Source organism: Zeus faber (genome assembly GCF_960531495.2).
Source record: "Zeus faber genome assembly, chromosome: 16".
Taxonomy (NCBI): Eukaryota; Metazoa; Chordata; class Actinopteri; order Zeiformes; family Zeidae; genus Zeus; species Zeus faber.
Window position 1 is genome coordinate 27,171,369 of NC_137202.1, and position 25,983 is coordinate 27,197,351.

General features: G+C 46.9%; 1 protein-coding gene across 1 annotated transcript in view; it reads right to left on the reverse strand.

The window, feature by feature from the left end:
* Positions 1–25,741, reverse strand: part of plpp4 (phospholipid phosphatase 4) — a gene marked incomplete at both ends in the record, with an annotated part of 40,355 nt that extends 14,614 nt beyond the window's left edge. The window contains 3 exons of the mRNA XM_080017214.1: positions 947–1,037; positions 5,929–6,037; positions 25,653–25,741. Coding sequence (XP_079873340.1) covers positions 947–1,037; positions 5,929–6,037; positions 25,653–25,741 — 289 coding nt within the window. The remainder of the gene's footprint in view (positions 1–946; positions 1,038–5,928; positions 6,038–25,652) is intronic.
* Positions 25,742–25,983: the final 242 nt, after the last annotated feature.

Here is a 25,983-nt window from a genome sequence, read left to right on the forward strand (position 1 = left end):
CTACTCGTGCTAATGGAACGCCATAATCCCTTTTACTGGAGGCGTGGGTAGACTGGAGAGAATGTGAATGTGCTGCAACAACACTTTAATGCCATATTAGCAATTCAAAGATGTCTCTCGGTAATATTGTGGACATAAACGTGACCGAGTAGCCCCAACATCTCCCAGCTCGGTAATAATTCCATAGAACCACATTTCACGAATCCAAAACGATTGCCATTCCGACTGAGGTAGACTGGGAGCCATGGAGTGCTAGTGTGATCTTTGGCTTTGGAATTGAATGGATGGCCGGACTGGACAGATGGCGGATGGCTCTGTGGCACGTCGCCGCATCTGTTCTCACTTCTTTCTCCCTTCCCTCCTCCCTCTCTCTCTCTCTCTCTCTCGCTCCCTCTCTCTCTCTCTCTCTCTCTCTCTCTCTCTCTCTCTCTCCCCGTCCTTTAATTTCGGCCTCTCTCTGATTTGACTTGTGTTCAACTTCCACACTGCTCTCTGGCAGGCCTGCAGCTTCGGCGACGTTCGTCAAAAGCAACGAAGGAAGCGGAAACCTGCGTCGAGCGCCGGCTGATCAGCTTTAAATAATAGATGAAGGCGCCGCAACCCCCCCGGCACCCCCTCTGAGCTCCGCGCCGCGACGATGAAGCGGAGGAAAACGGAAGAGACGAGCGATTGCGTCTCGCCGCGTCAGACGGGATCAGGAGAATGTGGGGAGACAGTGGGCCAAGATATGGGGAGAATAAAGGAACGGGATTTAAGAGTTCATTCCTTTTTAGTTAGAGGCTCACGCCCAGCTCACATCCCGACGGAGCGTTGTGTTTTTTTCTCGCCCGCGTTAGAACCAGAAAATCGGCCGCACAGAGTCACATCACACTCATTTTCGACCGTCTCTGGAAACACATCGTGCTGAGGCTGGAGGACTGCCGCGGCTGTGAAGGAGCGCACGTACCTAAACACGCCTCCTTGATCTCCGTCTTGTCCGTCCGCCGAATTATCTTCACCACAAATATCACCGCCAGCGGAGTGAGGAAGGAGATGGCCTGGTGGGACGAGAAAGAAAGAGCGAACACTGGCCTCCATCACGCCCCAGTGGAGACGCGCTCGGAGGCTTCCCCCGTCGGCTCCACGTTCAGGGTGAAGAGCGACATGCCTTATTAGTAGTTATTATTCGTATTTATTCCAACACTTAAGTACTTATTCCAACACTTAAGTACTTATTCTTAAGAAGTTATTCTAACACTTAAGTACGTATTCCAACACTTAAGTAGTTATTCCAACACTTAAGTAGTTATTCCAACACTTAAGTACTTATTCCAACCCGGTGTCACGCTCTTTCGTGCTCATCGTCACAAAAATGAATCTGTTGAATCGTCTCCCCAAGCACGATTGTCTGACTTTTTTCATGCTACATAAAAATGAAATTTAAACCAATGAACTTGAACGAGGACATTTTCATTCAATTCCATCTTAGAAGGGAGTAGGGGGGCAGATACGTGCACTCAAACTAAACCACCAGCCTGGTGAAAGGGCACCGGGGAGGGGTAGACTTCACACTGAGGCTATGATCCCATGTCCCTGTTCTCACCCAACCTCGAATTGAAGACACCATTCAATAGAGAAGAAGCCAGGATGCTGCTTTTATTTCATGATAGTCACACACACACACACACACACCTCCCCGCGGTGGCATGATTTTATTATGCTATACTATTATTATTATAATTACTGCTCGGGTTAGTTTTCCTTTTATGTGTAGCATGAAAAAAGAAGGAAAATCGTGCTCCGGGTCACGATTCAATAAATAAAACTCACGTGACCAAGAGCACGAAAAAGCCTGAGACCGGGTTCAATTATTCACGGCTGAAATTTGCCACGAAATTTTCCAACCTTTCGCCACAAATCAAAACATCCAATTTCATAGTGTATATAGTGTATATAGTATATATACTGTATATAGTGTATATAGTGTATATAGAATAGATAGTGTTATTTCACGATAAGGGGGCGTGGCCATTGTGAACGCTGGTGTAGTGAATACTGACAGACTCCGAGAACAAGACTGAGAGCGGTGATGAGATGAGAGTTCCGTGAGCGACAGAAAAGAAAATGGTTGTTTGTTACAACAGTAAAACTTTGAGTAGGTTGAAAAACATTGATATGTGGTCGTTTTATGACCTGGCTGAAATACGCAGCTCACAACAAACCGACTGGGTTGTCTTGTTTCATAGTTTGTGTTAGTAGTTCAATCAGAGACCAAAATGTATGTGCACAAGCCGTGAAAAAGTGCATTTTTCACAACAGGTTAAACCCAAAAAGTCAATAGGAACTGAATGAGGCAGGCGTGAAATGCATCCCGGGCCTACTGATCGAATTGACGTCTGCTGAGTTTATTGGGGAAAACACACTTGAGTGACATTTGATGTGTGCTCCATCAAGGGCAGAGGTTTAATTGAAACATTTTTGAGCGGGTGGTGCTATTGGGTTAGAGGGGAGCGCTGCTGGTTTTTAAAATCAAAGTGGGCGTCTGGGGATCCTTCATGTCCTGCATTTTGGTGAATTTTTATGCACAAAATGAGCCAACAACAAATCAACAACCAAATCTATAAATTAAGATATTATTTTAAATTATTTCATAATGCTATGCTATGGAGGCAGAGATGATGAGGCGTAGATGTGTCTCGTATTTTGAAATCATAATATTTATCCTATATTTATTTTGAAGGCTACCATAGGCATCTGCAGGAGAGTTTGCTGAAAAACAGACAAGTGTTTTGCTTCATGGGGAACGGCTTACTACGTACTACACACTACCTGCTCGTACTACAGTCCAGCATCATTTCGGGATTTCCCACAATCCCTCACAATGCATTACGGGACACGCTTGCCAGCGTAGAGTGCAGTTGTTGCACACTACGCTACGATATTTCACCGCAAATCACCCTGGTACTATTTGCAAACTATTTGAGAACATTATGGGTTCAGACATACTGAACCATTCTGGATGTAAACCAACCTGCAATTGGTTGGGTTGGAACTCAGCAGCTATGGCGAAACCGGTGTGAACTTATAATACAATTATTGCCGGGGGACAATTTAAATGCCAATGTTGCGGAGGCCTATGCGGTCTGAAGGTCAGTTATGTTGTGTGCCCGATGGAACCCAGGTATTTGATTTGGCCCTGGGGTCAGGGGACGCAGGGATCCCCTGACCCCCTCACCAGGGATACTTAGCTGTTTTTTTTCCTCCGTAATCAGACGCAAGAAATTGTCTCGAAACGAACACATGTTGGAATGTGCGTCCAAGACGGACGCCTCGCAGCGCCAATCCGGAACACTGTGGGAAAAATGGCGTCATTCAATTTGGACTGAGTTCACCCGTCACGATCTATTTAGTTCCACCATCCTAACTCGGTCTCATTAGCATGATGAAGGCAGATGACAAAATGAGTTAGAAGAAATCCCCCTTCCCAAATGGCTCCTGTCTCCCATTTCAGAACATTGAACTACACACTGTAATGACTATAAACTGACTGACCAGGAAAAATCTACAGTTGTGAGAAATGCGAGAGGTCTTATTATTGCCGAGGAAACCGGCGAGTTGAGCTGCTCGGCCTTCCAGGACTGCTTAAGCAAACATCTAGTATTGGATTTGCGTTGCCATGGAAACACACGTCAGCCTTCTTGAGTAATACAATGTTCCGTGATGCGAGGGGTCAGTCGCCTGAGGGTGTTAATGTAATTAGATGGAATGGCCTCTTTTTCCTGCATGCAGAGTGAAAGAGGTGCAGAGATGTCTCCGCATTTCGTTTGACTCACACACTCTTTCCGCAGCGATGGGCATGGAGCAGTTCTTACAGGGCTTTGGTAGCACCTGTCAACCTATTAAGCAAATGCCAATATTCATCTTCCACAGCTGGGATTAGTGAATTAGCATAGTACTCTGTGTGTGTGTGTGTGTGTGTGTGTGTGTGTGTGTGTGTGTGTGTGTGTGTGTGTGTGTGTGTGTGTGTGTGTGTGTGTGTGTGCGCGCACGTGTGTGTGTGCGCGTGAGTGTCCTCCCCGGGGGCTGTTTTTGCAACGAGACTCGCGCCGCACTCTGAGGTGAACACTCACGAGCGGGGGGGATTGCGTCCTTCTATTGGGCGCCACACACCCGGGAATTGGGAAAACGAAAAAGCGAAAACCGTAGCCGGAGATGGCCGGTGCTATTTTCACCATGTGCGTCTTGCGTAAAAAAAAACCCCCCAAAAAAAAACTGAAGAGCTCTGCCTGAACAAAACGGAAAATCTTGAGGGTGGATCCAGGCAATCAGGTCTTAATGAAAGGCCTGGCGAGACCAAATTAAATTGGAGGGGCGGCGGGGGAGGGGTGGGGAGACCCCTTAATGGGATCATTTCCTTCACAGCTACATTTCCTCGCTCTGAAAGGTCGGTCAAAAACAGATGACAGCGAAACCGAGCCGTCGCTTTGAACAGCCCTCGTGGTGCGATTAAGTTTACCGTACGTGAGATATATTTTTATGGAGCAATACAGTGCGGCCGCTTCCTGCCGTTCAGGTCGGCGTTCATCGCACGATTGACACTAAGAGCGACGCCACACCGCATGGTACTGTGTGCGTCATTGAGGCCGTGGTCGTCAAACGTATCGGCGGTCCGCTGTACGCTGGAGGCCACACTGTGCCCTTTCCAAATTCATTGGCTCGGCATTCGGAACCGTCCCCCCCCCAAAAAAAACGCGGCGCTGGGACACGTTTAAACGATCCTGCACAGACCGGGAGTCACGAGCAGTTCCTCGCCATTTGACCATCCTGGCGTTTAGCCGGCTCCGCATCTGACTCGGGAAATCTTTTTTTGTCAACCTTCAGCCGCAGCCGCCGTCGCATCCGTTTCTGCTCAATCGCACGTCAGGGGGGACGATACCCCGGTCCCTTTCAGCTCGCGCAACTTGCTTGTTTTTTGGCAGAGCTGACGGTTGAGAATGCCATCCGTGCAGGTGCCTCCGGTGTGCGCTGGACGATGATGAAGTCCGGAGACTTTTGGAGTTGTTTGCTCTCGCGGTTTCCATCCGTTTGTGTAAATAGAGCGAAGAGGCTTTGAAAACCTTGTTGACAGAGAGCGGAGCACTCAGCTCAATATCCACTGGAAACCAACCAACGCTGATCAGCATCTGCTCGTTGTCTCTATGAGGACACGCATAGCGTAGCCCCCGTACCCCTGTTGCCAGTACACAGGATGGACCATCAGGAAAATAATAATTTTCCCCATTTTTATTGAAAGGATGTGAGAAAGAGATTGTTAAGAGCACCAACTGCTTTCAAAAACAGCGAGCCGAGCCGCTGAATTATTAAATCTGTGGTTTTGGATCATTTTAAATGAGATGGAAAAACAACGCTGGCGGCGCGAGGACATTTCGTGCCGATGATGGATTAGGTATTCTGCCGATAACTGACAGGCCCAGCGGACAGTGAGATGGGATGAGGGGACCTAACTATCCCCCCGCCCCTAAAAAAAAAGCTGCCGGGGAACACTGGAAGGCGCCGTCTCGCCATTTCCCGCCAGAGGTGTTATTAATCACTGACACCGAAGAAACCTGTTACCGACGACAAGGCGTTTAATGTCTCTCTGACATATACGGCGAGGACCTGTTTAGGATTACCCCAGTGGCCTCTCAAACTCTTTCCCTTAAAACATAAAAATAAATAACGGAAATAAAGGGAATTCAAATTATTCTAAATCCATTATGCGCATTGATCCATTTGTTAGCTCCGTCACTTAGGCAGGCTAAGGCAGAGGCTTTGCAGCATCGATTTGCCTCAAATGAAGGATTAGCTGTGGCCTGCGAGCCCGCCGCCGCCGCCGCCACCGCCACCACGCTCAGAGTGAAACAATCAAGTATTCAGAGGTGATCAGGGGAGCGCCAGGGAGGCACTTACGAACATCACTCTCTTGGGGATGTGGTCCGACTCCACCAGGGGATTCCTGTACAGCCAAAGTTCCTCCGGCTGGATCACTCTCTCGAACGGCTCCAGGAACTCGGTGAACCTGCGTAAAGATAAAAACGCAAAAAAAGAAAGACATACTTTTTCAAAATGGCTTTTATTTGGGGATTGGCTGCTGACCCTCCACTGCTCAGCCTCAGCTTGTTCCTTCCTACAGTAAGTTCCAGGCGGGCTACTCCGCAGGTGAATACAGTGAATGACACGTTCAGAGCACAATGATCAGATCAGAACTTCGACTTGTTCAATCACCTGCACCGTCATGAGCCCAACTCAAAACCCCCCTGAGGTTTCGATCGGCCCCGCCGGGCCGTGGCCGCTATCGATCGCCGAATATCAATAGAACGCCAACCTGAAGAGTGCCTCTTCACCGTCCACGGAGAAGCTCCCGCGCTGCTTTTCACCACACAGGCAAAGTCTGAATGTAACCCAGTGAGTCCGGAACAACGTCCTTTTCGACTATAATTTTTTCCACCGCGTCTGATGGGAGCCGCATGTGCTCTGTGCGCCGCCCGTTCAATGAGGCCGAGTCCGCCGCCGCTGACCCGGACCGAGGAGCCGAGTAGGAAAACATTAACATACCCCCCCTGCCCTCCACCATCCGGAGATTTGTCGAATGTGACCTTGGGCTAAAGCCTGAAGACTTTTTGTCACGTTTTTTTCTAAACAATTCAGTGGCCTGGGGTGGTGGTGGGGGGTAAGTACCAGCTCCAGATATTTAAAACACATACTGTCTAAATACGTTATGTCAAGGTCGGGCAGAGTCTAACGGGCGTGACGAATTACCCCTGCAAGCAAAGATACACGAAACTGATGTTTCTTACAGAGGAGAATTCACCCTTTCAATGGGAATTCCACCCGGTGTAGAACGAACTGGACCATGTCAACGAGGGTCCGGCCCCCCTGCAGGGGGGCGAGCAGGGGTCACTGCGCCAGGACGGGGGGGGGGGGGGGGGCAGGACACGTCGCACAAAACGATCACAACCACAGACGGCCTTTCCCTCAGTTTCTCAGCAAGAAGTCGTTCTCTAGAAAAGTACTGAAGTCACCGCCGAACTGAGCCGAGCGACTCAGCGGGAGCCAAGCCTTCTGAAATACTTCAGCGGGTTGAATTGCTTAAAAATCAGATTGGTGCACGCTAAGCCACCTTCGGGCCAGGCGTGTTCCCACAATCACACGGCATTGTGTTTTGAGAACAATCCCGATCGGAATGAGTTGACTGTCCGCTGAGAACATCTACCTGAAAAAGGAATTTGTCGCGGTGAGGAACAATGGCATCTCCAAAGCAAACGACATCTTAAATGAGCGACGACAACTAAACGACCGAGCGACAAAACCAAACACAAAAGCCTCATTGTGAGTGAGCGCAGCGGGGAGTGTGTTTGCCACTAAAGGGCGTCTTTACAAGAGATAATGATATACCACGACCTGATTTTGTACCTTGCTGAGTCCGTGACTCACGTGTGCCGCATTACATTTGGCCGCACAATGAGATTACATCGCGCCGGCGTGGAACAATATGTCTGGTGAATCACTCCGGCTGCTCCCCTATTCAGCTCCCCACGTCTGCTTCCACCCAGCGAGAACAATATTTAAAAACTCTCCAGCAGGATCGTGCCTCACCGTGCACATGCAGTCCAGGCACATCCGCGGGACGTAATGTGCGCACACACACACACACACACACACACACACACACACACACACACACACACACACACACACACACACACAGACACACACAGAAACACACTCTACAGGTCATTAGCTGCTGCATATGTGTACCTGTCAGTCTGTCGGTGTTATCTCCCAGCCCAGGACGCCGGCGCCTTAATGAGTTTCCAGTGACACACTCCCCTGGCAAACCCAACAGATAAGGACCATTCTGCAGGATGTCAGCTTGGGTGGGGGTTCGCATTTGGGCTATTATGCCCATAACTTTGGGGGGATTCCAGTGAGCTTGGCATGTGTATGTGTGTGTGTGTGTGTGTGTGCGTGCGTGCGTGCGTATAAGCTTGTCGAGAGAACAGAGTTGATCGATCGGCGGTGGGTTAGCCAAATCAAAGCCGCTGGATACTCGGTATCACACCCTGAAGGGGATAAATTTCTAGATTGACCTGGAATTGTGTCCCGTCTCCTCGTGGCGTCGAGAAAGGATCAATTCCCCCCCGAGGACAGACCATTTAAGCAGAGGAATGGCGCTTCACCTCCATTTCTCCCTTTCCGGAGATAGAGTTTTTTGTCCTTAGCCCTCTTTTTTGAAATAAATAAAACCTTATGAAAGCCCTTCTTCGGCGCAATACTAAATCTTTTTTTTTTTACTTTATGATAAATATAATTTTCACATGAATCAAGCTTTCATTTAGTTAGAGACGCTCTATTCTGATCCTGCTCAAATGCAATGGCAATATTTTTAACTCTTAACCTTGCTGCGGCAGAGTCATTCCACTGGGCCCAGCAGGAAATATGACTTTTGCAAAGGTTTTTCATTTCATCATCAAATAAAATAGTACTTTCGGCTTCCTGTCCTGCCACGGTTTATGGGATTTAGAGACACTGTGAATCCTTCATTTTATGGAGTGTGTGATTTGAAACAGCGAGAGGCGGTCATAGTCTATCATGACCCATTCGAAGACAAACTCTGATTCTGAAATTACAACGGTGAACATTTGTCAGGAATGTCCGTGGCATCACCGGCAAGTGTTATTGGAGCTGAATGAAGCGGGGAGCACGGTGCTTCCATCATAACCGAAGGAATCGCCTCAGGAGAATTCATCCCGTACCCTGGGGAAAAGGTTGGAGGAATGTGGAAATGGTATTTTTACGTTTAGAGTGACTGCGCCATAAACTTTACAAACTCTGCAGAGTGTGCCCCTTGAAGAGCCAAACCCTTTATCATACCTGAACTCCCATCACAGGTCATGGGTTTCCTTCGATGAAAAAGAAAGGGTTTCACGTAAAGCAATCAGCCAATGGGAAAAATACTTTTACAGTTTTTAAGAATCAGCCCACAGTCGTAAGGCAGAGAGAAGGCCGACTATCTGGCCCAAGACTGGCCGGCTGTCAGAAAACTGTAGAGGGAACTTTTAATTAAGCAATTTACACCGATCATCAACAACATCAACACCACTGACAGGTGAAGTGAATAACATTGATCATCTCGTGCCAATGGCACATACAGGGGATGTATGAGGCAGCAAGTGAACAGTCAGTTGTTGAAGTTGATGTGTTGAAGCAGCGTAAGGATCTGAGCCACTTTGACAAGGAGCACATTGTGATGCTGGACGACTGGGTCAGAGCATCTCCAAAACCACAGGTCTTGTGGGCTGTTCCCGCTATGCAGTGGTTACTACCTCCCAAACGTGCTCCAAGGAAGGACGACTGGTGAACGGGCGACAGGGTGATCGGCGCCCATCGGCTCATTGATGCACATGGAGAGTGAAGTCTAGCAATGGAACAGTGGAAGAAGGTGGCCTGGTCGGATGAATCACCTTTTCCTCTACATCATGTGGATGGGTGGGGTTAAGGTCCGATCTGATGGACCTCCAACTTCCAGGACTTAAAGGATCTGCTGCCAACGTCTTGGTGCCAGATACCACAGGACACCTTCAGAGTCTGGTGGAGTCCATGCCTCCACGGCTCACAGCTGTTTTGGCGTCACGAGGGGGAGCTACAAAGTATTAGTGGTAATTAGTGTTTAGTATGTCAATGTATCACGCCAATCATGTATCATGTCCTTTCAGAGTCTGCGAGAGAAAGAGACCTCGAGAGAATTACATGTGGGAATTATCTGTGACGAAGACGGAGTCAAGGAAGATGTTTCGGATATTTTGGAAAAAAATCAAAGCCTCAGCTGATCGTGCCTATTGGCCTCCAACACGTTGCTTTACCGCAGACTCTCATTGGACTTAAAGTGTGACGCCGGGGGCCTCCCCCGGATGAATGCGCCGAGTGCCCATAAAGACAGGACACACAAAGGCTTGCCCCCCCAATTGCTCACTGCCCGGATGACACCTCATTTTGTTTTATTTGTCTTCATTGAATCTGTTCAGGGAACGGCCTTGGGCTCGGGGATAAAGATTTCCATTGTGGTTGAAAACCAACCACAGAACAGCCTCTCACACCGAGAGACTGCTCAGTAAGTCTTAAAGGGGAAATGTGAAATTGTTCTGCATAATATATTTTCTTTCCGGCGTTCCGTGCTCTCGGATGAAACAACGGGAGGTGAGGGGTTCGTTGTGTGTTAACAGATTTTTACCGTTGTTTTTTGTGTGTACAAGTTCTCACCGCTCTATGGATAAAGGACGTTTCTTTCCTGCCACAATTACAGCCTCATTCTGTGGCCCCAAAACTTTCGAACAGAAAACACCCATTTTCACCCGCTTCATTCCGCTCTATTCCTACTTTGACTGACTGGGAGCAAACGTGTCAGAAGTAATTCCTACCTGTGTCTGCAACAAAAGCACCCCAGGGGGCACAACCAGAGCAAGGGAAACAAATGAGGTGGTTCCTGCGATGTGGCTTCTCCCCGAGCGCGGTGCTTCCAGAGGAACGAAGGACCAGTCAAAAATCAGACTTTATATTTTATTTTGAAAGTTATGGAATTATAATTCATTGTGAGGGGATTACGTGGCTTTGGGCTTACATGTCTTAAGCTGCACCACCGTGACATTGAATAAAGCGATTGAGAAAATTCCTCCTTGATAAATTAGTTATGCTGCGTATCCGCCGGGCGCGCGGTATCTTGGAAGACGTCTGTTTGCATTAAGCTGTTAACTTTAGGCAAGGTTCCCCTTCCCCCAAACCCCATCTGAAATATGAATTGAATTTTCGGATTTGATCCTTGAGTGTGTGTTTTGTTTACGTTTGTGTGTGTGTGTGTGTGTGTGCTTGTGTTCATTTATGACTCAGCCCTAACACGCAGATATATCCAAACATGGAGGCAGAGCAATTTCATCAATATTGATCCTTTTTTAGCTGCCAGCGGAGCTTGGCAAAGTAGAAACTACAGCAGCTGTACAGCATTTATCTACCTGTGCAGGAGGGGCCCCTGAGTGGCTCCTGCCCCACTTAGTCCACATTCTCCAGCAGTTAGACTGACCTTACCCTCTCTAGGGCAATGGGGAATTATGCAAGCTTTCAAAGCTTTCCGTTGCAGACACACAGGAAAACGCAGAAACAGGCAACATATAAGTCTCATTCATGGGAAACAGAATTCACGCCCAGAGGGTTTTTATTTGGTTCCCTGTGAATTGTTAACATTACCGTCACCTTGGTAACCTCATCACGACAACTGTTTTTTAATTCAAGGCCTCAATGCCTGAATGGCAGGTAGAGGAAGATCGCTAAACCATTTCCTACCTGGAAGGCTCCCACCGGCAGCCCCTCCAGTCCGTCGAAGGGCCCTCGTGTTTAAGTAGAAAAGGTGTGAGGTGGCCCCTGTGGGCCGCTAGAAGACAGACACTTTGGCGGTTGTCGGGGACAGAGTGTATCGAAGTTTAATGTTGTGTGTGCGGCCGGTAATGGGAAACAGTCTAAAGGCTGATCCGTGAGGACACCACTCCAGGCTACGAGGTGACGGCTGCGAGGAGCATCCCAGCCCATCTTTTTCAGATTACAAAGCGAGTGCAAAAAACAAGGAGGGAAGGAAGCGCCATATATTGTTTCTGTCTCTTCCGACAACCGGACAACAGGATCTTAAGAGAATCACAAGGAGATCCCAGTCTTCAGCCAGTCACCGGCAATCCTTTGATTTGAGATGCTCACAAAGTCTTGAGAACATCAGCTGGGTTTGATATTATGTGAAGTCTTTGTCTCATTCCTATAGTGTGTGCTAGGATCCCAAGATGTGATCACTGTCCTTACCAGATCCTATAGTGTATGCACCCCTGGGATGCAAAACAAAGCGATGAATTGTGCGGCATTGGCGGCCGCAAAAAAAAATGCGCCAATAACACAAAAAACAAGCGTCTAATTAACGAAGCATCGGCAAATGGTGAGAAGCGCCGCTAACTGCACTGCCACGCAAAGAGCATCGCGGTGCGGCGGTGCTATTTGCGCGCATTTAAATTTGATATTATTCACACATGAGCCTTGTTGCAAATAACGTCCACTAATTATTATCAAACGGATTATTTCCTTTGCCACATGGATAATTGCCATCAGACGCAAAACAAGGGGCAGATTACACTCAGCTGCAAGACATCATGGCAGTGTTTGCGCCCTCATATCATTAGTGCAATGTCTTCGGACATTGAGACGGCGCATAGAGCTGGCGCAACTGATGCGCAATTGACGGTGCTACTAGCGATGGAGGCATGACTTGGGGAATTCGCCCTCAAGCCTTTGACGGACACGTTTGCAGTCTTTTCGTCCATCCCCGCTGCAGCCTGGTCAGGTGGAGAAAAAAAGGTCAATCCCAGATATCCATAATCTTGTGTCGAAGGAGCCCATTATCCATTATCTCTATTATTTACGAACGGTAAAAGTCATCATCCCCCCCGAGGGTTAGCAGCCGTAATCGATGCTGCACCCCCACCGCTCCCTTTCTCTCACACTTTCTTTGCCTTTTCTTTGAGTTACTTTACAGCCAGGGCCTCGGCCACGCACGTCAAGAACACTGAGTGCCAGGCTGTCACGAAAGAGCCAGAGGAGGAGAGAGTGAGAATGGAGGGCAGTACAATACCCACTGAGTGACATTTGGCGAGTGCAAGCTTTTCCCTTGAGATCACCCCACCCCCACCCACCCCCACAGTTAGCCAGGACAAGGCAATAAAAGGAGGAAAACACAGTCCTCCACCTGCCATTCAAACCTCTCGGTGGCGGACAGTGAATGAAAAAACGAGGGATCCGTCGCTCTGGCGCGGCGCGTGCACCCAGTCCGTGGGTGGTGGGATGCACTCAAAGCTGTAATGAGCCAAGGAATGAGAGCCGACTCCGCCCGGCCAGAGGTACAACATCCTGTTATCACCAAAGCTCCAGAGGACGCCTTCAAAGCATAAAGAAGTCTGGTCTCGGTGAACCGCTATCAGGGAAATGCAGTGGTCCAAGCCCAAGGCGGCCCGGCCAAGGGGTTTCTGTGCCGAGGTGTAAAGGCTGCGTTCTACTCCTCCGCCCGCACGTAAGCGAGCGTGCACGGGTGTCCTTCGGAGACGTTTGCTTCTGTACTTGTACGGGTTTTGTCTAAAACATTTCGCGTCCACTGGGCGGGGCAGTGTCACATTTGGTGAACCACTTTTTATTAATTTTCCAAACTTTTTTTGAAGGCTTCATCCCTAAGTCGGGCGTCTACCTGATCAATTTTAATTTACGTTTTTCGAACCCTCCTCCCTACAGGAAGTTGCACTATCGAACCGATCAGCTTGTTTGACGCACAGGGCCGCGCAACGCGAGAATTGGGAAGCGCGTGTGTCCGCTCCTGTGCAACCTACGTTTACCCAGAACACCCTTAATACCATACTGAACTTTGCACATGGACACTATAATACCAACTTGGAGTAGATACTACAGGTTGTTACTTACTTGGACTGCTGCTATATTAGGATGATTGGTACTATCACCATTACTATGGATGAGGCGTAGCTTGCGGAGCTCGTTCTGTCAGACAACTCGACGGCGCCAAACGCTTCCACTATTTAAGCAGCCAGCAGCCTGCATGCTGCCTGCTTTGCTGCCTGCTTTGCTGCCCGCTTTGCTGCCCGCTTTGCTGCCTGCTTTGCTGTCTGCTTTGCTTGCTGTGTTGCTGCGCTCCCTCCACCCCCCCCTGCCTCCACCTGTTGGGCTCTGCTCTTCTGTCAAATGGGGGGATTCCAGCTCGTCACTCCTATATTTCCATCTTATTTAGTATGTCTATGTTTTCTGTACAACTCACCAGGAGTGATGAGCAGTGGAGCCCAGATGCCCAAACTCAAACCATGCCAAATAAATAAAAGATCCTTTTAGATTAAATCTAGAGTTGTCTGTCAGAAATACTGTTATCGTGGACTGCTATTGTCATAGTATGCCAGTCTTTGAATGTTGTCAATATTGGATGCCATATTTCATATAGCCACTTTTTGACTGATGTTATTACTATAAGCCAAGTTTTTTTTGCCATTATTGAATGCCATTACTACGGTATGCACCTTCATTAGTTCAAGATTCAAGATTTTTTATTTGTCACATACATATACATACTTCCATACATATATGCAGTGAAATGTAATGACCTGTAGTAATGCTGCAATAACATGTTGTTACCGTAGACTAACTGCTACTTGCCCATATTGGGGCCAACTGGGGCAGTTGACTGTGTGCAAAGATAAATAGTGTACATATGGGTTATTTCTTATAACTTATCTCATTTTGAGTTGTATCTTTTCACGACTGCACTGTTTTTTTGCTGCCGTATTGCCGGCATTTCCCTCCAGGGATAAATAAAGTCTTATCTTATCTTGAAAGTCATTGCAGAAAAGACAAGAGGCCACATGATTTCCCAGCTGGCCGTGCAAAAGTTACACTTCCGAAATGACGGAGATCAGGATGAAGCACAAAAATCAAATGAAAAACAAATCACACTTATGAATAATACTTTTCTTCAGGACGACTCGAACGCTCTCACTCATCCGCGGTTGGAACCTGAGTCAGGCTGTGACCTCGTACTTGGAATCCGGTGAAGGGTTTGTTGTCACGAGGAATAAACATTTTCATCGGAGCGCCCGCCACCCGGGGTCGTCGTTTTTTTTTTTACACGCGAGACTCGATGTCAAAGGCGTTTGCCCCAAAGCAGAGACGGGGATTTGAACAACCCCGCGTGAAGTGAAAGGGCACCGCGGGTTCATGTGTTTTCCAGTCGGATGTTGCCGTGGTATTCACGGGAAGGAAATTACAGACCGAAATGTGACGCTAACTCACTGCAGAGCGATGTTCCACACGGATACGGGACTAGACCTCCAAACTGACATTTACTGTATGGGTGTTGCCACGCTCATTATTCATCCTGGCAAATGTCAAGGCCGACAGCACCAGAAGAGGAAATTCAGAGAGATGTCATGAAAAACACACACACGCACGCACACACACATACACACACAGACACACACACACACTCACACGCACATACACACACACACACACACACACACACACAGCAGTGAAACGGGTCATTAGTGAGCCGCTCACTGACATTAGGAGCGATGCTGTACATCGTGCGTCACACTATGCTTAATGGTGCCAGGCAACACACGCACATACAAACATAGAAGAAATGACCTGTGGATCGGTTTGTCTGCATCGTTTATAACATTCTAACCCTTTTATTGTTATTTCTAATTATTTACGTGCAATTCAGATGTCATTGCCTGTTCACCGCTGTCTTCTGCACAGACACCTCTGACTCTTTGTCTTCCAGATTAGAATGTGTGTTTTCTTCCAACAAGAGGATCTATCTATGGACAGATAGTTTGGTAGACAGACAGACAGACAGACAGACAGACAGACAGACAGACAAATAGACTGTCAGATAGACAGACAGACAGACAGACAGATAGATAGACAGACAGACAGACAGACAGACAGACAGACAGATAGACAGACAGAAAGACAGATAGATAGATAGACAGACAGATAGACAGACAGAAAGACAGAGAGATAGATAGATAGACAGATAGACAGACAGACAGATAGACAGAGAGATAGACAGATAGATAGATGACAATATACACTAAACCTAATGATAAATGACAAAATCAGACTGAAAAACAATATGAAATATTTCAAAGTGAACCAATAAATGTGTTGATACACAATAACCAATGAAATGGAGATGGCAGTGAACCAGAATGCTGAACCTGAACAATACAATCTTATTTCTTGGTTTTGTGAGAATCCGATGGACCCAGAATTCTGTGTATAGTCATTGAGCTTGAAAATATTGGCCTTAAAAGATTTCACTTCAAGAAAAAAAAAAAAGAAGTTAATTTAAGGGAGGGAGGGAAGCGCAGGGAAGCCGTCAAGAGCTGAGCTGGGTCTGACAGTAAAACCCCAGAGACAAGACAATGCAATGTGGCCACATTCAACCAATGGACCGTCACACACACGCACGCACACACACACACACACACACACACACACACACATGCGCATTCACAAGCACGCACGCACGCACACACACACACACACACACACACACACACGCATTCACAAGCACGCACACACACACACACACACACACACGCATTCACAAGCACGCACACACACACACACACACACACACACACACACACACACGCATTCACAAGCACGCACGCACGCACACACACACACACACACACACGCATTCACAAGCACGCACGCACACACACACACACACACACACACACGCATTCACAAGCACGCACGCACACACACACACACACACACACACACACGCATTCACAAGCACGCACGCGCACACACACACACACACACACACACACACGCATTCACAAGCACGCACGCGCACACACACACACACACACACACACACACGCATTCACAAGCACGCACGCACACACGCACACACACACACACGCATGCACAAGCACGCATGCACGCTTGATGCACGCACGCTCACACACAGAGGCGCGCACGCACACACAGACACACGCGCACGCACACACACACACACGCACGCACGCACACACACACACACACGCACGCACGCACACGCACGCACGCACACACACGCACGCACACGCACGCACGCACACACACACACACACGCACGCACACACCGACACACACACACACACACACACACACACACACACACACTCAGATGCTGACAGAGGAGGTTGGCTGTTTTATCAGTTGCTTTTGAACTCATCTGCCTCAGTTCAGATACACGTAAGTACTGGAGTTGAACTCGAGATATAAAGGACTCCCCTCAGCCGCCCCCCCCCCCCAAAAAAAGAAAAGAAAAAGGAACCCGAGAGAGGAGTGGTGCAAGAAAGTGACAGAATGAGTGACAGAAGGAGGGAGTGGGGAGAGTAGGTTGAGCCAGTAAGTCAACTACAGCAGCACAGGAGTGATCTTAGTGAGTTGGGGCCCTCAGCTCTGGCTGTTTTTACTTTATATTTTACCAGAAGGTATCGCTGTGGGTCAACAACCTGTAACTATTTAATCAATGTAAAATGCAGAGGAAAAGGGACGACAACAGCTTACCTCTGCTCAGGATATTTTAAAAAAGCAGTTTGTAAATGATCTATTTGTGTTTTTTTCTGTATATTAATTTATATATGAACTCGGGCTTTCAAACAATTCAAATAATAAATCCCAATTAATCACATGATATTACTGCGATTAATCACGCTTTTTAAATTTGTGAAAATGGTGCCCTTCGGAAATATTTTTCTATTTAATAAGCACCGCTTTTGAATCCTATGATTTGATTATTTTCCTTTCCATTCAGCCAACGGCTCACTGTAAACCCAAGAGCAAGTGGGTTTACATAAAAACACTCCATTTACATAAAAACATGGAAAAAAATAACAAACAAAACATAAATAAATCAAATAAATATATAATAACAATTTTGCTGTTGACCCCCACCAGTTCCCAGGGGGACCCCCAGGGGGCTGCAGACCCCGGATTAGGAACCCTGTGGCTAGAAAACAAAGTCTGTGTAACATGAAGCCTTTCATATTCAAATGTTTTTTCTGATTCGATTTTTGATTAAAACGTATTACGATCAACGAGTGATTATACTTTTAAAACCATTGTGTTACTTTGTGGACGGTCCCTAATACGCCGCTGTCATGACGTACGGCTCAAACTCGGAAAATGCTTTAACGGCGTCAAGCGTTGCCTTTCTTGGAGTCTCTGGCTGCTGGGGGCCCCAGGCAAGGCTGCTTATCGTGTCAAATGGTAAAGCTCGCCCCTCTAGCCGCACAGGGTGCGCAAAAACGACTAGCAGTAAATATTTGCCAAAACACTGCCTTGAGACTTTTTATAGTTAATATAATTTAAAAAAATCGGTTACTAATGGAAAACACAAACTCTCGCAAATATGCAGTTTCAAAGTGATGTAATAACTACTGAAAAACCCTGCCAGCGTCAGGAAACACTCTGATGCTCTCCTTAATCTCCGCTAAGTATAATTTGATGAAATGCGGCCGGTAAACACTGCAGCATCTGTTTAATCGGAGTAATTTCACATTATAATGAAAGCTGCGGAGGCAGAGTTCTGGAAATGGTTGGCCGCGGATTCATGGAAGGAAGACTGCGATGCTAAAAATGCATTCCATCATTTTCCGTGTATTCATTCTTCATTTTATATGTGTATATTTTCTTAATTGAGGCAGAGGTCTCAGAGGGTGGCGGTGTGGTGGGACTCCTGGGAGTTGTGAAAAATGTTTATCATGACCCCCAAAAAACAGTGGAGGCACGATAGTTTAAAATATTAATATTAAAATCAGTGTATCAAGCGTGTCTCAAAGTCAGTGCGGACAATGGACAAGGATTAACACTATTGTTGCATCCGAAATGGCATACTAGTACGCCATGCGGGTATGTGAGGGTTGTTAGTGTGGACAAAACCATAGTATGGGTCAAATAGTATGCAAAAAGCACGAGGAGAATATGGTGTGGGGGTGGTGTAATTTAAGCAGCCACACCTGTCTTTGCTCTATTTAATTGGGCCCGGGATCAGTGGTGGCTGTGCCGCTGTTGCTCATCAGAGCAACTCATAAGCATGGGTTAAATCACCCACCTGGGTGGCCCGTGGCAGAGGAACTGTCACAGAATACATGCTACATTGACGGCTACTGCGTGAAATATGGCGGTATGCAAACATCCGACACTATCCCACAATGCATTGTGATGGAAAGAGAACAGTAAAAGCTGCGATGTGGCGTCATCATCAGCTGGAAAGGTTCTGAAGGGAAGTGGCACCGTGATACGATGGAGTCGCATGTCAGAGAATCCATCCTCCTTTTCACTCACTGCAGTACGGACGATGGTGCGGACATGCATTCCGCGGTACAACGCGGTACGGTCTTTTGTCACTATTGACAATCACAGCTTTCTGTGCCCATATGAAATAAAGGCCTCGGTACACTGAAGGTATGACGAGGTGATACCAGGTTCCACGGGGATCCTGGAGCGACAGGTCAGGGTAGCTGTGATAATAACAACATTCGCTTTACAAAGCATCCTAATACTAGCGTTGCACATCTTTTTCCATTTCAAAATACTTCATCTAATACCACACAGTTTTTGTTCAGATTTGGCATCTTTGGATGCTTGAATTAATTATATTTACTCAAATTTTCCGGTGTGCAGGCAGAACCTGGCAGCACCAATCAGCGCCGGCCATTGAAGCAGATGAAGCACTTTGTTAAAAACCTGATTTGCTTTTATGGAAAAAAACACTCGTGATGAGCGCTGATACGAAATATACCCAGATAGACTCGCGTATTGATGCACGGATCCGGGACTAAAGGCAACGGAATGCCACCCAACCCGAGCCAAATCGGCCATAATAAAATGGGGGACCCGAACCAGTGGGGGGCACCCTGTATCCATAACAACAGGAGTGTACAAAGTGCACAAGGATTACACCTCAATCTCAAGGCACTCCTTACAATCCACTCCACTCTGCTCAATCGACCTCGTACAATCACTCATTGGATCACTGATGTCATTTGAGATTTTCTCAAAATTGAAGCTGTTTTGAAAGACTTGTGAAACATTAAACAGACACTTGCCATGTGATTTTGTGATAAAAGTCTATGTCGTTTGGGAGAAGCTACCCTGAATGTACGCTGGGCTTACAGTATGTTTGTTCCTTTTTTTCAGAGAAAAAGACAGAGGGGCAGATTCAGAAAGAAACGGATCACAGCCGCTTATGGAACCACGAGTTGCACATGGATTGCCGCCGCTATCAGCACGGTTCTAGCCTCCTATTCACTAAAAGGATTTTGCGCTATGATATGCCAGCGCAAACATCCCATGAACATTTTGCTTCTGAATGCAATTCGTGCTTGTTTTGTGTCGGATCGCAATGATCCACGTGGAAAAGTAAATAATGTGTGTGTCAGCGGGGAGGAGGGGGGTCTCCATTGGAGTCATTACACATTTAAGCCACCGCTCTACGTTTGCCTATTTTACGAATTATCAGTCTTAAATAAACAGAAAACTTAAAATAATTGTCGGACGGTAGTTATTTTGATTTTAAGTGTTCGATCAATGTCAAAATGTAAAATTGTGAAGAAATCCTTAAAGGGGCTGTGCCGGTGCTATGCCAAACCCTGACGGGGGGGGATGAAAATAATGAAATAATAAATAAAACTGAAAAAATGATGAAATTGTCCAGCTGTTACGCGGAGAGGCGTAACGTGCAAGGGGTAGACCCGGGGTTATACGAGTGTTTTTATGTTTATGTGCAGTGACTATAACACATTTAAATAGTATGAGTAAATCTATAATTTATCCATATCTATACAGTACAGTATCCATATACAGTATATACAGTATATACAGTATACAGTGTGTGTGTGTGTGTGTGTATATATATATATATATATATATATATATATACACAGTTTGTATATATATGTGTGTCACAAAAGGAAAAAGCATACGGTGAAGGCTGCGGTTAGTTCCCGCCTGTCGTACTCCCTGATTTTGGGCCAGGAAATGCACTTCCAGGTGGCTCACCATAACCCGAAGGCCGGTCACCTTGGACACGATAAAACACTACAACGGATAATAACGGGTATTTGGGCAGACATATGCAAGTGGTGCACCACATTTCCTGAGTGCCAATTGTGTGATGCCTAGCGCGCCGTTGACGCCCCTCCCACTAGCTGAGGGCCCATTCGAAAGACTCGGTATGGACCCCATCGAGCCGTTAGACCGCAGTCCCTGCAGGTATCATCTTGTATCAGTTCTAGCGGATTGTGCAACCCGATACCCCTGAAGCAGTATTATGGCCAAAAATGTGGCGCAGGCGCTGCTTTAGGTCGTCTACCAAGTCGGGGTTAAGACGGAAATCTTGACCGACCAGGTCACACCCATTATCATGCATAGTCGCAGAACCGTATGAATTACTGGGTGTCCGCTTAATTCGGATCAGCATTTATCATCCCCAGGCCGTCTAGTGGAGCGCTTTGATAAAATACTGAAAACCATGATTCATAAGTTAGTTCACGACAATAGCCTTGATTGGGACAAGTGGTTGGACCCCCTGCTGTTTGCGGTGGCCAAAGACAGTTGATCGTACGGCGTCCCTGCTTAGTGACCATCTCTCTCTCGGCCGCATCGCTTGCCTGCACATAAACGCAAGATCGTGCAGGTGGAATTGGGTTGGAGAGGCCATGCTGGGCATGGGGGCGATAGAGGAGTCTACGGCTACGTTCACAGTGCGAGCCGCAGCGCTCAGTTTGGATTTATTGCTCGGATCAGATTTTTTTTTCTTTGCCTGTTCACATAATTTTTTAAATGTGGCCAACAGCAGATTCCAATGTGGACGGGTCACGGTCCTGAACTGCATGCGCAGAAGCAACAAAGACATCACACGCAGCGCTCTGTCGTATGGAAGTAAACATGGCAGGCAAATGCACCGCGACCCGGCGCCTTCCGTGGCCCGGTGGTTGTCGGGCGGCTAAGACCGTGGACCTCGGCTTGAGCTCGCGGACGAAATCTTTGAATGCAGACGGTGGAACGGTGCTTTTTATGTTTCGTTCAATAAGGAAATTTAGTCAAATGAAATAAAAACACAATGTGCACAAATTGCACCTCCATCGCTCCCTCAGAGCAAACACACGCATGCACGCACGCACACACACACACACACACACACACACACACGCAGATTTTAGATCAGGTACTATTCACTATTCAATGCGGCGAGTGTGGGTGCTGCCTCGCTGGGTCAGTCTATTTATCTATTTATCTATCTATGATTTATTTTCCCTCCCCGGGCTACTGGCAGATTCCCTTATCTCAGGAGTCCAAGGAAAAGTCTGCGTTCTCCACTCTGTTCTGGGTGCACTACTTTCGCACACTTCCATTCGCCTGTTGGGCCCTGCCGAGATGACGTCATCATTCACAGTGACACCTGGGAGCGGCACATGCAGCATGTGCGGGGCGCGAGAGGCGAGCAGGAGCTCAGCTGCGGCACCGGGAGCGTGAGAGTCCCGCATTCCTCCTGCGGCCCGATTAATGCATCTACCATTCTAGTTTATCGTTTTGGCCGGCGAGCCCCAAAGTTCAGGATTCAGGAATATAAATCATACCAATAAATGCACGCCACACGCCGCTACCAACCTGAGAAGTGGCCCCTTCGGCCACACAAAAAACAAATAGTACGTCATCAAGGAGCATATATGAAACATATAACACAAGCATACTGTAACTGTATGACAACAGCATTTATTATTGTGCTAATATTTGATTACCCGATTACTAAATATAACTCTTTAGGGATAAAGATCCTCAAGGCTCCCGTAACCAAAAGGTTAAAGACGATATCTTTATGATCTTGGAATGATATGTGGACACCAATTAACTTGGTTTCAGAAGCTCCCGCACTGGCTGCTGATGCAAAACCTACAGATCAGGTCATTGGTCTTCGTCTCCCTCGGCGGCTCTTTGCATCACGGAGGGAAATGAGCGGCGAAATGGGGGCACCACTTTATTAGTCCGATTCAAAGCTGAACTCTTATAACCTTAGCTTTTTTCTTTTTCTCAAAACACACATCCACAAACTCCTCCTCAGAGGCGGACAGGGGTTGGGGGAACGGAGACTCCCACGCACCGTCTTACCGGGAGCCCAACAATAGCCGGCCCCTGATTCCCTCCATTAAAGGCGAGAAAGAACAATCGACCCCCGTTGCCATCGGTACCAAGGTTTCAAGGTCGGGCGGAACGGAGAACCGCCGCCCCTGTAGAACCCGAAACTTGTGTGGCCCTTATCAGCCGACGGAAAATATTATTGTGTACGGCAATTACTGGCGGCTTCGAGGAGAGACGTTAGAACTCGGCTTAGGCGAGATAAAAATCACATTACAAAGTGCACTTGCTCCGTCAAAGCGCCTTCTGCCTTGCTACGTCTAAGCCCTTTTTCTTTGAGACCGATACTGCGCCTCGCTCTGGAATGCGGCCAAGCAGCTCTAAACTTCTGTGTGGCACAATTAAAAAATGTTTACGCCAACAACCCTTAAAAATGTGAGGATGGGGTTGACTAAATAATGCATGTATGTGGCGTGAGCCCTCCAGAAGGGTCAGCGTAGGTTCAACGCAGCCTGGACAGCGAGAGGACCTTCGGTAAATTGATCAATAATAATAAAGACATGGAAGGGTTCCCTCACTGGCATTGCCATATTTTTCTATAATTGCCTTCCTTAAGGAATGAAAACCATTAATAACCATGACATTTTCATTGTCAGATTCTGGTTGCACGACTATTAGTGTAATTGCGGTCCGATCCATATTACTCATTCTAGACAGACAGACAGACAGACAGACAGATAGACAGATAGATATATAGATAGACAGACAGACAGACAGACAGACAGACAGACAGATAGACAGATAGATAGATAGATAGATAGATAGATAGATAGACAGACAGACAGACAGACAGACAGACAGACAGACAGACAGACAGACAGAGATAGATAGATAGATAGACAGTGCATGAGTGTGAGTGTAGGGTGTGTACACTTTCTCTCCCTTGCTCACTTACACACACACACACACACACACACACTCAAAATGCTTTTGTGGCAAGAATTTCAAAAGAATAATTTTGTCAAAAGTGTCAAAGAGTCCAAATGGTAAATGAGCCATAAGATGAAAAGACAAATTTACGGCGAAGAAATTAGGGTTAGTATTATTGACATCATCAGCATTAATATCATCTTGATATCCTTATATGGTTGATATGGTAAAGCTAAAGGTCTAACAGTAAAATATTGATTGCAGTAATTTGATTTGCCATTCATTTGCATATTAAACTGATACTTAACTTTTACTAGAATAACAAAAAATCCTCCCTGGGCCCCATCGTGAATTTAACAGCGTGTGCTCTCTAAGCCGTGAAGGCCGTGATTTGTCTGAGTAACACTGGTAGTAAAATGAAATCCATCCCAGTCATCAGGGACTCAGCCGCTGAGGAGGAGCCCAGCGGACGGATGAACACACACACACACACACACACACACACGCACACGCACACGCACGCACACACACACACACACACACACACACACACACACACACACACACACACGCACAAGGATCCCCCCCCCGTCATCCTGATACCCCCCCACCTCATGTTTGACGCTTCACTATCGCCACACATCTGAAGCTGGAGGAAATGTGCTGCGTCAAGCGGCGCCGTCTCACCCCTCAGACGAAGGCTGTGGCGGGGTGAGACGCTTGGTATCAAACGCAGGCCCGACGCCGACCGGGTCTGATAACGTGGAGGCGAACGACGCACAGTTCACCATCATGTGGTGATCTTAGTTTGGGCTCAACGGACAGAACATTGTACTGACGCTGATAGAGAAAAGTGTTCTCCCAAACCCACCGCCCTGTCTCTCTCTCTCTCTCTCTCTACCCCTCTCTCGCTCTCTTTGACGCACACACTCCCTCCCTCGCCTTATGACCAGCGCACACCAAAGGACTTTTCCAGAGATTTTCGAGTCCCAGACACATTTTCCAGATGTGTAGAAGCGGGTCGTCTCGAGGGCTCGTTGTTTGTTTGATTTTGCCACGGTCACCAGCTCCCGTGACCGGTCCCAGAATCGTCCCGGGAGCCGATCCGGGACTAGAATATCCGGCTGCTTCCATATCGTCTTTGCCCCCTTTGCACTGTGTGCTAGAACCACAAGATGCGTGATCCACTGTAATCACCCTTCCCTGCGAAAACCCCATAATGCGTGCACTCCTGGGAGTAGTAACAGTTTGTAAGCGTAAATGCTGTCTTTAGAAGGTCTTTTGGTGTATCCCTGCCCGTTCAGCTTGGAGGGGATAAGCCTGCAGCTGCAGCAGGAAAGTACAGGGAAGTAATCAAGCACCATAAGCAGATTTAATTTCACACAATATCAATTTTCTTGACAGTATTTACTCGTGTATTAAATTTCCACTTCAACAAGTCTTCACTGCGATTACCATTGAACGAGATGATGATATAATAAAATGAGGTTAAATCGGACTGAAACTCCAGTTGTCAAATATACTACCTCAAATATGTCAGAGCAGCTTATATCAGAAAGTTTAGGTCTCTTTCCAGTTTTGGGGAAGATTGATAATAACATATATATATATATCTGTAGCAGACAATAGACTCATATGGCTAATTAAAGAAAAACTATTTAAGGGAAAAAACATTATTTCAAACGATATTATTATTATTATTGTTATTATCATTATTATTATTATTGTTGTATTAACATTATTATATAATAATTATTACTATTGAAAATGGAATAACAGATACACATATCAATATATATCATCTCTATATATAATTTTCAAGGTAAGCTTCATGCATTTTGCCCACCACAGGTAGCATAAAGGGTTAACTGACAATAATAATAATAATAATAATAATAATAATAATAATAATAATAATAATAATAATAATAATAATAATGAAACGATTGAAATGGGGGAAAAAAACCTCTGCTACTTACACAAAAACTCCAAACAGAAGAACTCTGATGCCGATCTCCAGAGCCAACGCGCGGACGTTTTTCCTGCGGTCCGGGGGAGACATGTTCATGGTGCTGGAGGCAAAGATCCGCAAAGTCAGATACGAGCAAGAAAAGAGCAGAGGAGGCAGAGCCGAGTGCGCTTTCTCAGGTAGGAGCGATCGCCCCGTAATCCACCTTTCCCAAACGCGCACCGCCCTCCTCCTCCTCCTCCACCTTCCCCACCTCCACCTCCACCTCCACCTCCTGCGCTCCGTCCACCGAGGGTCCGTCCGAGAACAGAAGGCGGCTGACGGGCGGCTGGAAAGACGGA